Below are 12,200 nucleotides of genomic sequence, written 5' to 3'. Positions count from 1 at the left end.
CACACACACACACACACACACACACACATATAACATGATGAGTCTATTTTTTATTGTTTATGTGTATATATGTATATGTGTTCAATGCTGATCTATCTGCATTGGACCACCAACTGCATTGGACCACCAATATGGGAGCATCCCTGGGAAAATCCTAATTATCCTTCTCCCACCAGTCAATAGTAAGCTGTCCAGGTCATGGCACTTTCCCTTGTATATTTCTATTAATTGCTCTCCCATCTTTTTAAATAGACATTTACTAGGTAACTGTATACTGGGAAAAAGGGAGCAATCAGGCTCTTCAGGGCTCATTTCTGTCTCTGGAGTGACATTGATTCTTGGAGACCACAGCCAGCCAGCCTCATGGTCTTCAGTTAAGTAAGTGCTTATGAAGCTCAGGTGATCTATTTGGATTTTTAATCCAAGGACCAAAATACAGATAGTGCAGTGGTTCCCCAAACTCATCTTGTGATTATTTTCTGAGTCCTAGAATACTGGGATAGTTATACTCAAAAGTTGAAAGAATCACCACATTCCGTTCCATGACCTGTAGAGTGAGTGTTATTGAGATCAGAATGTTTAAATGGAAGCCATTATAGATAGCTACCTCTACCTGGGAAAACAACAAAGTGATGAAATGACTTTCCTTTCTGCTCCCTAGGCTGCCCAAGACTAGATCTGGCACCCCCAGAGCTGTGTGCAGACAACGTTACTGGATAGGAATCTATCTCCTAATCTCCCTAGGGTATACTCAGGATTCCATCTTACTTTCCTAGGATTGTGTACCTACTGTGCTTCTTTTCTGGGTAGAGTCATCATCTTTCTCCCCTTTAGATTTCCAAGATCTGCTCTTAACAGGACTCCATATTGACCTGTTTAGAGATTCTTCTTTCCTCTCCCCGGGCCTCCCTACATCTTGTGTGTCCTTCCTCAGACTGACGCATATTAATTTCTTTTCCTGTTGCTGTCATAAACCACCATGACCCAAAGTAACTTAGCTCCAGATGGTAAAGAGCACAGCATGGCTGGGAGGCATGACAGCAGGCAGGCATCGTGGCCTAAGCAGTTAGCTGAGAGCTCACATGTTCTACCAGATGCATGAAGCAGGGTACAAACTGGAAGCACGACAAAGCCATATACTCTCAAAACCTGCCCACGGTGACATACTTCCTCCAGTAAGGCTGCACCTCCAAAACCTTCCAGACAGTGCTACCAGCTAGAGACCCCATGTTTAAATACCCAATCCTTTGGACAGTTCTTGTTCAAATTACTATACCATGCTAACTAACCATGCTTTCAGGTAGGGTCCTCACCTTTTTCTCCCTCATCTACCTAAGACCCCACCCGTATTTTCTGGGATCCCACACTACCCACAGTATCAGGTTGGTCCCTCTTTATTCTCCTACCTGGGCCACTGAGAACTAGCCTGTCTTTCAGTGATCATTTAAAGACTGGTAGGACCCTCTCTTTTCTCCTCCCTAGGCTGCAGATGATTCTGCTTGCCTTTCCCAGATCTGGTGCTGACCATGATGTACTTCTGGTTAGGGTCCTCTCGTTTCTTTTCCCTAGGCTGTGCATGACCCCATTTTTCTTCACCAGGACTCAAGGCTTATCATACTGTTGGTTTTCTAGGCAGTACCCAGCTCTCACAGTTGCCTCCTAGGAAGAGGCCAGACATGGCTTTACTCTTAGCTCTAGCCCTCTTTCACTCAGGATATTTTCTATGCACCCCCTCTTTGACTCAGGATATTTTCTGTGCACCCAGTCCACATAGCTCACCCCAATGAGAGAACTGCTCCCCACAGCTATTTCCCCTGGGGAACCTACCCAAGCTACTCAGCCCACTACTCTACCTTGGAACTATCTGCAGCTGTATGTGTGGTCAATGATAAGAGGCTTACTTTACCCTGCCCCATCCCCTTGCGACTTATCCAAACTTCCCAGACCACTAGATATCCTCTGGCCTTTCTCTACCTGCTCACATGGTTCTGGTGACCTGCTCTCTTCAGCTTTAATCCCTTTGAACTTTCTGAAAGTTCCCAGTTTGCTGCTTCATCTTGGGGGTACAGTTGATTTGTCTTATCAAAAGACACAATCAATAACTTAATTCCAGATGCCCAGGCCCCATAGAAAAAATAAGTAATATGAAATAAGTAATAAGAAAATAGGTTCCCATCAAGGATCATTAGGTCTTTCCTGGGATCTCACACTGTCCACACTACCAGGTAGGCCCTGTAGAGGTCTTTGTACTCACAGATAAGTACTAGGGGAACCAGGAATGTTAAACATTTTTCTATGTGTGAACACGTGTTTCCCTCCATCTATATGTGTTCCTTATGTTTTTTTTTATTTTTAGCATTTTGTTCTATTTGCTTGTTTGTTTTGTCATATTCTGGCTTGTTTGTTTTTATTTTATCTTATATTTTTATTATTATTTATTTTTTTAGATGCATGTTTGTATGTTAACGAAAGAAAAAAAGGGTGTAGGTTAGGGTTGGTGAGGAAGTAGGGAGGATCTGAGAAGAGTTGGGGGAGGGAAAACTATAATCTAAATATATTGTATGAAAAATATCTATTTTCAATAAAAATTAATAAAATAAGAAGTTAAACTAGCTTTCATTGTACTAGAAGGTACTATGTAGTTTGCTTGGGAAAAGTCATAACAAGTTTTAAAAAGCTGTAATCCATGTGAACTACAACAAGATCAGTGTTGCAAAATATGATCATAGACGCAATAGTGGCATGAATGGTCTGGGGATAAACAAGCACTTCTTATTGGATTTATGGGCCACTCCACAGAAGTAAATGCATGTCTCACGCTGTATATCTAACCAAGAGCTCATGGGTGCACAGCTCATAGGCCCTGCTATCCTGCTAAATGGACATCAGTAAACTGCCTTATAAATTTGTACCTCTCTACCACCAGATGAGAACTGCTCTCAGTTTCATCAGATTAGTTTCTTTGTGGTTAATTCATGAACCCAGAACTCGGTCAGGAGACTAGACTGAAAAGATGTCTTTTCGGCAAGCTAGAACCATTGCATTCCTGAACTCACAACATCTGAGTTGACCTGCACTATGTCTGCACAAGACTTGTACAAGATCACTCAGTCAACGTTTTCTCGTGGACGGTGGGGAAGCTATCTTAGTTACTTTCTATTGCTGTGATAAATTACCACGATCAAGGAAGCTAACTTAAAGAAAGAAGCGTTTATTTGGGCTCATGTTTCCAGAGGGATACGAGTCCATGACCATCACAGTGGGGAAGCATGACAAAGTACCAAGCTGAGGACACACATTTTAAACCAGACACAAGATGCAGAAAGTGAGCTAGGAACAGCTCATGGAATTGGAAATCTCAAAACCTGCCTCCAGTAACACATTTCCTCCAGCAAGACCATACTTCCTATATTACCTAAACAGTGAATCAACAGGGAAGCAGCTACTCAAATGCCCAATAGTATGGAACATATCATGCAAACTACCACAGTCTACTCCCTGTTACCCATAAGCCTGTGGTCATATTGTGATGCAAAATGCATTTAGTCCAACTCAAAAGTCACTGTAGTTTCTCAAGGTCTCAACACTACTTAAACATCATATTGAGAGCTGCTGGTAGCAAAAGGCCATGGGAATATACAGCCGGTGACAACTAGTATTCAAAAGGTCAACCTATCAGAACCAAGGGTTCTGGTGGAGAAACCCTCACACAAGGCATTTTGGAATTACTGCCTTTGAATGAATTGGCTGTTTCTTGTAAACTTCTTATGCAATTACACTATGATATCTCCCTATTACCATGCATCTTCATGTAATGTATATATGTAACTTCATGATTACATCTCAATCTTATGGGCACATATATCTGTGGGTGGTCAGGAAGATGACTTTTCATTTAGCTCTATATTTTTTTCTCTCATTTTTCTTTATTAAGAAATTTTCTACTCCACATACTATCCACAGATCCCTCTTCTCCTTCCTCCCACCCCCAGCCCTCTTTCCTAAGCCACCTCACATCCCCACATCCACCAAATCGAGGTCTCCCATAGGGAGTCAGCAGAGCCCAGCACACTGAGCCTAGGCAGGTCCAAGCCCCTTCCCACTGTACCAAGGCTGTGGAAGGTGTCACACCACAGGCATTGGGTTCCAGATGCCTGCCCATAGACCAGGGACAGATCCCGATCCCTTGCCTGGGTGCCCCCCAAACAGTTCAAGCCATACAACCATCTTTTGTATCCAGAGGGCCTAGTCTAGTCCCATGGGGGCTCCATATTAGTTGTGTGATTTTGATATATAGAAAATATACTAGGATATGCTTCATAGTCAGATCAATTTTCTCATGATACTGTAGACACTTAAAGCCTGCTTTGTTCCTTTTGCTCAGACTAGCAACAGAAAATAATTTCTCCTCAGTCTAACACAAACTGCACACATTTATCTCATTTTTACCTCAGAGCAAGTTCAAACTAAACTAAAGGTCTTTGTATATAGATTATAAGTGTAAAACTTTAGAGTATGCACAAGGTCAGAGTTGCAGGTATTCACCAAGGCTACTAACACAAGCTAAGAAATGCCTGCCAACTCTTCGCTTGCCAAGTCTGCTGATAAAAAGCTATGTCTCAGAGTTTTTGGCACTGGGTACTGCGCTTTCTGCCTTTGTTCCTGAGTGTGGAGACCCACAGAGGTTTCCTAGTAAGATCTGAGCTTTCTTTGCCCATCAGGGCTTCATAAGGGGATGACTTGACCACATATCTGGTTACCAGGTGTGTGGAAGGGTCTGCCACTTGGCTGTGCAGCATGCTTTGATCTAGCAAGGGGGAGGTCTTTTGCCCGGCCTCTTGGCATTGTTATAAAAAGCCCCTTTGAAGAGACAGAAGGGGCTGGTGGATTTTGATCCAGGTCCTCCTGAAGCTATCCTGTGTTTCTGTCTGTCTCCTCTCTACTATCTTTCTATCTAAAAGTTTCTTATTCCTCTCTCCTTTTCATAGGAACCCTTTAAAAGGTGGGAGCTGGCCTCCCACACTTGAGACCTTGGACCTTATGTTACCAGGGTAATGGCTCTGCTCCTTATTGTCAATTCTAGGAATGTGCTATGACCTTGAGGATTTTGAAACTTTTCTCAGTATTACAAGAAGTCTCCTGGGGGAAATGTAAGGAGTCAGACAAGAGAGGAGCTAAGAATAAGAGCTGAAAAGAAGCTGTAGGTTTGGAGAAGCAGGAGAACAGAGAGAGAACAGTAGAGAGATCAGAGGCAGAGTTGAAGCTTACTTAGAACAATAAAGTGGACTGAAAGAGCATGGTGTGCGTAGATTTATTGATATACCCCCAGATAAGTAGATTTACTCATAGATAAATAGTTTCTGCCACTTGTAGCACCTTCCCTGGACTCTGGAAGAAAGCTTTTGTTGAAGTCAGGCACCTAAAAAGCTTTTGATAACATCCCAAAGTCCAAAGTCTGTTCTGAAACTCAGGGGAATTCCCTAACTGTAACTCATATAAAATAAAAAGAAAAGCAAGCTATGTTCTTTTAACCTACAACAGCACAGGATATACATTACCATTCCAAAGTGGAGCAATGGGGCACAGTGAGGAAATATTGGACCTAAACAATACCAAAACCCAGCAGGGCAAGTGCCAAATTCTGTAGTTTGACCTCCAATGCCAAAAGATTTCGGTAGTTCTACCCTTTCAGCTTTGGAACCTGCAACATACACTTCTCTGTTAGGCTGGTTCCACTCCTGGTATGCAGCTTTCCTCGGCAGATATCCCATGGTTCTTGTCTCTCCAACATCTTAGGGTCTGCAATGCAATGCAGGTTTCATTTCCACAGTCCACACAGAGGTGTCTCAGGGCCTTTATTTAGGAACTCTGCTGCTACACACAGCCTGGCCTCATTGGCTCTGTTTGGCAGCTATCCTGGCATGGAGTGTGTGCCCCTTGACTTATATTTATCATAGTTTTTCTTCCCTTTCTAGGATCAGAAAATTGTCAGGCATTTTTCTTATGCAAATTGGAGGCTTAGATGGGTGGAGTCTTTATTCCTGTGCAGATGAAGTATCCCCTTAATCTCTTTATCTCTCTCCTCACAAGCTTTGGCTGCCATATTGTTTCCTGGTGCTCCTTTTCTCTTTAAACTGTATATTTGTGTTTACTTCTGCCCCATTTTTTCCTTCTCATTGTAGCTCTGTTTAAGAGTGGTCATCAATAACCAGGTAGTTGGTGGTAGTGTTGGAGTCCCTTAGCATAGAGAGGATAGGAACATATGATGTCTGCCAAGAAATTTGCAGGCAGTGAGTGGTGTCAGCCCAAGAGAAAGTCTATGTGGGATCCAGAGGGTCAACTCTAGTGATGAAGTTGTTAAAATCTCTAGGTCTTACATCATGCTACCACATGTTCTTGATACTGAGATTAAATACAAGATTAAATGTTTGTTCTTTTGTGTTTTAGTCTTATTTTCTATGCTCATTCTTCCATTTCATTTATTTGTATACAATGTATACATTGATTGTGAAATATTTCATATTTGAATGAGAATATTAACTTTGTGCTATTGTATGTCAGTTATACATGATAAATAAAAGCTAAGATTTTTTTAAAAATTTGAAACATTGGTGAAATGAACAAATTTCTTTGGTACATCCACCAAAATTCACTGATGAAAGCAATTATCTGCATATCACTACATCTATGAAGAATTAGAGCATGTAGATAATAGATAAGACTTTGTAAAAGTACAACTCTAAATTCAGTGTCATAGTTGAATGCAACCAAATTTTAAAGATGAAATTTTACAAGATGAGAACACCTCTTCCATAAAATGGAGTAGTGAGAATATTTAAAGCCAAGAATATTTAAAACCAGAAAAAGAACTCCCTTAATTTATTATCCAACAGTTTAGTATATTTATGTAATTTATATTTTGATGATATTCTTCCTGTTATTCTTGCTTATCCCCCTCATTCTTTCAACAAACTTCTTCTTTTCAGTATAAGTCCCCCACTTTCATATTTCTTTTATAACCTATTGAGTTTAATTAGGGCTACTCATACAAACATGGATGGAGGGTTATTTACTAGAATATGGGCAACATGCTAGGGGCTACACCATTGAAGAAAATGACTCCCTATCCTCCAATAGCCATTAACAGCCTGTGGCTCCTCAGGTACAGCTAGGCCTCCCAAGCCATGATCTTGTGAATGTCCTGAGTAGTCAACCACAGCTGCTGTAATTTCATGAATGCCCTTTGCTAAGCTAAAGGACAATTCTAATTTTTAGAGATATTTAAGTAATTTTAAGTTATTCCTGCTATTCTGTGTGGGCTGAGTTACTATTGATGAAGTGTGGATCAAATTCTAATCTCAACCAATGATTGAACTAATAAATTATGTACACGTCTCCTTGATATCCAATGCAATTGTTACAGATGGATGAATTTTTTTCTAGATAACTTGACAAGGAATAACATCCATTTCTCAATGTTAACTGAAAAAAAACAAGATAGGAAAGCTGTAGAACATTTTATATAGTAGAATCTTGTCTGTATTTGTAGAATATGTAAAATCTTGTCTGTATTTGTAGAATATGTAAAATATAATACAATAACTGAGTCTGTGATTGTGTTTGTGTAATATGTAGAAACAATTTGATTTGTTATAATATAATATATCTTCTTTTGACTAATCAAAAGATTTGAAGGAAATGAAAGGATAGGGTAAGGATAGGTCTTTGTATATTTTTGTGGCTCTGGATCTCATACTGTTGAGCACATGTTAATCTTAGAATTAAAAAAATAGAAAACAAAAACAAGATGTAATCCTAACTTTTGAGGATATTAAAATTTTATTTTTATTTATTATTCATTTATTTATTTATTAGTTCTCTATTCTGCTCTGCACTGGCAGAATTTACTAATTAGTAAAATATTAGTAAGACTGTCAAAGAAGAGCCCATTGTAGAATAGTTCAGTCCTGTGTTTAACTAATCCCAAATGAATTGAGAATGAATTATCTCCTGAGCATACACTGAGTCCATGCATTTATTAGGAAAATTGCTTGACCAAAGGGAAGCCAGGTTGAATTGCAGCTACCAGTTGATTGGTACACTTTCCCTCCTCTGTCTCTATATTGTTTGGTTTTCAAGGAAGATGAGTCACAACATCATCACACGCATGTCTTGAACTTCTGTTTGTGTCTTCTGTTCTTTAGTTGAGTGTATCAGGGATTTATACACTGGCCAGAGAAGGTAAGGTTTTATTTTTGCTTGTTTAGATTTCAATCTTTATCTTATCCAGAGACCTTCAAAACATTTAACCTTCTAGTATCTTAAAACAGTATCAGTTGTGCCATGTTCTTAAATAATTGTAAGGATGACTATAGTATGTTTGGACATAGATCATCACATACTCAGTTTCTGTAGAATGACAAAAGAAATTAATGACAGTTTTATTTTTATTTCTAAGTGAGACTTTTAGCAATCTCACAAGCAAGTCAGTATATATGTTTTTTTTTACATGGCAGTTTTCTGTGTAATACACAGAGGTAATAGTGAACGGAATGAAGAAAACATCTTCTGAAGAATATTATTAATATGTTTAAATTTGTGTTTTAAATGGCAGAATTTAAGTCATGGCTGACCACTGTGAGGTTTTATATTTGACTGGTATTACCATAAGCACTAAACAGTGTGTTTCACATTTGTGAACAAATGCGTTTTCACCTATTATTGAAAGCTTTACTATACTGGAAAAAGCAAGGCCACCAAATTATTAAATATATTTATTACTATTAATTTTCTATTTTGGTATATTTTAACTATCATGTAAGCCACATGACAGTTATCTGTCAGTTTTGATGACATAATGATGAAACAGGTATATATATTCCTAAAGAGAAAAAACTGAGACCCAGAAGATTAAAATAGAAAAGGGTGGATAATGCCCATTATCAGCTTTAGTACTTATCTTTTGCTAAACTGTCCTGTCTAGAAAGTAGTACATCACATTTGGTGATAACTTATATACAAACTCTATGCTGTCTGATAAGTATCAGGAGAGAATAGGACTGAATAGAAGATTACAGTGCAGAGCTCTGTGATTTGATAAAGTAAATCCTATAGAAAATTTTGTTTATTCTGCTGATTATTTGAGAAGGAATACACTATTATACTTTGAGATAAAAAAAATCTTCTGTATGAGTTCCTTTTTGTCCTCAAAAAAGTTTAAAGATAAAATCACAAAGTGAACTTAGTAAAAAGAAAATGTTAACATGGTGTGTCTCAGAATTTATTGAAATAAATTATTGACCCCTGGATCTATTTAAATTATTTTCCTTGGCCCATGATTTTTTTTTTTGCTTTTGATTTGTTGAGACTAGGTCTCTCTGTATAGCTTTGGCTGGCCTGGAACTCAGAGATTCACCTGCCTCTGCTCCCTGAGTACTGGGATTAAAAGTGTATTTGTCCCATGTTTGAATTCTTACAAATAAAGAATTTATTTGTTTTTATAATAAAGAAAATACAGGTGCATTTCTGTGTTTGTAAGCACATTTGTTTCACTGGCCATTTTAAATAACACATATATTAAGATTGAAAATAACCCTGATACCATTTGGGTTTAATAAAAATGATTTGGTGCTCAGTTTCCACCAACACACTATAGAGGTTGAAAACAATATTAGAATTGAAATTAAATGTTATATATTCAGTCCTGAAAGCATACAATATGTGAAACTAGAAGACAGTGTTTCATATTAAAAATGAAGATACTATTAAAATATTGTTACACAAATCTATAACTCAGTGTATCCTACACATATAGAAATTATGACTGTATGTAGAGCCTTGCATAAAATGGTTGAAGGGGGCTTTATACACCTACCTATATGTTTCCTTTTAACAAGAGGTTTTCTACTTAATAGAAATGAGCAGATATTGCTTCATTTATTTGAACATAGTAATATCAATATTTAAACTTCAATTCTCTTACATTAAATTTATGCTTCATTTTTTTAATCAATAGATTTTGTGGACAATAAATCAGAATGAGAAACCACTCTATGATTACTGAGTTTGTTCTCTTGGGCATATCAGACACACCAGAGCTTCAGGTTATAATTTTTTCCTTTTTATTCATAGCTTATATATTAAGTGTCTGTGGAAACCTAAGCATCATCACACTTACTTTGCTACATGCTCAGTTAAAGACTCCTATGTATTTCTTCCTCCAGAATTTCTCCTTCTTAGAAATTATGTTCACAAGTGTTTCAGTCCCTAGATTTTTGGGGTCAATAATTACTAAAGTCAAGACCATTTCCTACAATAATTGTTTGGCTCAGTTATTTTTCTTCATTTCCATGGGTGTTTCTGAGTTCTTTCTTCTAACTGCTATGTCTTATGATCGCTATGTCGCCATCTGCAAACCACTGCATTACACCATCATCATGAACCAGAAAGTTTGTACCATTCTTGTACTTGCCTCATGGTTAGTAGGATTTCTGACCATCTTTCCATTAATCATGCTATTCCTCAAGTTAGATTTTTGTGGTTCGAATGTCATCGATCATTTCTGCTGTGACTACTTCCCCATCTTACAACTGTCCTGCTCAGACACAAGGCTTTTAGAGGCATTTGGCCTTTATGTTGCCTCCTTCACTCTGTTGTTCACACTGGCACTAGTGATCCTGTCATACATCTGCATCATCAGTACCATTCTGAGGTCTCCATCTGCCAGTCAGAGGAAAAAGGCTTTCTCCACCTGTTCCTCTCACATGATTGTCATCTCCATCTCTTATGGAAGCTGCATTTTCATGTATGTCAAACCTTCTGCCAATGAAAGGGCATCACTGACCAAAGGTGTGGCTGTTCTCAACACTTCAATTGCTCCCATGTTGAACCCTTTTATTTACACATTGAGAAATCAACAAGTAAAACAAGCATTCAAGGATTTGATTAATAAAGTAATGTTTCATAGAGACAAATGAAAATACAGGTTAGCTTGAATGTCATTATACCCCTTCAAAAAGGATGGATAAAACTTTGTATTATGAGCTCATTGGTTTCAGCTTTCTTAAAAATATTTTGTGTGTATTGATGATTTGCTTGCATGTGTTTCTGTGTACGAAGTTGAAGCCTGGTTCCCACAGAGACCAGAAGAGGTCATTGGGTCCCCTGGACGTAGAGTTATAGATGATTATGAGCCACCATATGCGTACTGGGAATTGCCCCATTGAAGTTAAGAAGAATAGCATGCCCTTTTAACTGCTGATCCATCTCTTCAGGCCTTAAACTTTCTTTAATTTTAAAGTAACTATGTTATGTCTTCCATTAAACCTGTGTAGGTACTGTTTAGCATTTCATCTGTATTGAAATATTCTATCCTGGAGGAGGTGGTATCACTGTAAAGTGTTATGGAACATTTAATAGATATCCATGTTGTGGAATATTAACCTGTGTTTGGCTATGATCTTTGTCTCCAAAAATATGATGCTAATGGTAAAGTGCATTTACAATTGGTGTTATTTGCTTATTAATATTTTCTTCTTCATTTCATTTGGCACTATCTCTCAATCTTCCTTTTCTAACTTTGATATAAATGTGTATTATATTTTATATTCTTTACATTGCATGTGTAGGTTATCCTATAGGCTATTCCTACATGCTAATATCATGGTTATTCCTTTTGGTGCTTATATTTGGAGTGGTGTGCATATGTAGAAGTTTCTGTACATGAATGTGCATGCCTGTGTGTGTGGAGGTCAGAGGACAGTACTAACTGTCCCTATCTATCACTCTTGCCTTGTTCCTTTGAGGCAGAATCTCTCACTGAACCTGGAGTTCAGCTAGGCTCACCACAAACAAGCCACAGTGACCCACTTGTTTCTGTTCTCTTCAGTTCCTGGGTTACAAGCATTCATGGGATTGTGCTCAGATTTTATGTGGCTACTGATACCCAAACTTTGTTCCTCCTGATTGTGCAGTGAGCACTCTTAACCACTGAGCCATTTCTGCTTGTCCAGTCTACTGCAATTCATTACAATAAATTAGTCCCTTGAGCTGGTGGAAGAGAAGAGATCATACATTAAGCTACAGAAATGTATGTAAAAATATGTCAAATAATTAAAAAAATCCCTTCTGCCTGATACTCTTCCTTTTACAAGCTGTTCTTTTCCATCTCTTCAGTCAAACTACTATATACACTATCAATA

At 38.2% G+C, this 12,200-nt stretch overlaps 1 protein-coding gene across 1 annotated transcript; it reads left to right on the top strand.

Moving 5' to 3' along the window:
• The first annotated feature begins 10,037 nt into the window (after nucleotides 1–10,037).
• LOC114681787 (olfactory receptor 6C3-like) lies at nucleotides 10,038–10,976 on the top strand. Its single transcript, XM_028855497.1, has one exon. It carries the CDS (start codon nucleotides 10,038–10,040, stop codon nucleotides 10,974–10,976), a length of 939 nt encoding a protein of 312 aa, XP_028711330.1.
• The last annotated feature ends 1,224 nt before the right edge of the window (nucleotides 10,977–12,200 follow it).

Source organism: Peromyscus leucopus, chromosome 18 (genome assembly GCF_004664715.2).
Source record: "Peromyscus leucopus breed LL Stock chromosome 18, UCI_PerLeu_2.1, whole genome shotgun sequence".
NCBI lineage: Eukaryota > Metazoa > Chordata > Mammalia > Rodentia > Cricetidae > Peromyscus > Peromyscus leucopus.
Note: the sequence above shows the minus strand (reverse complement) of the source record. Positions and strands in the feature narration are given on the sequence as shown.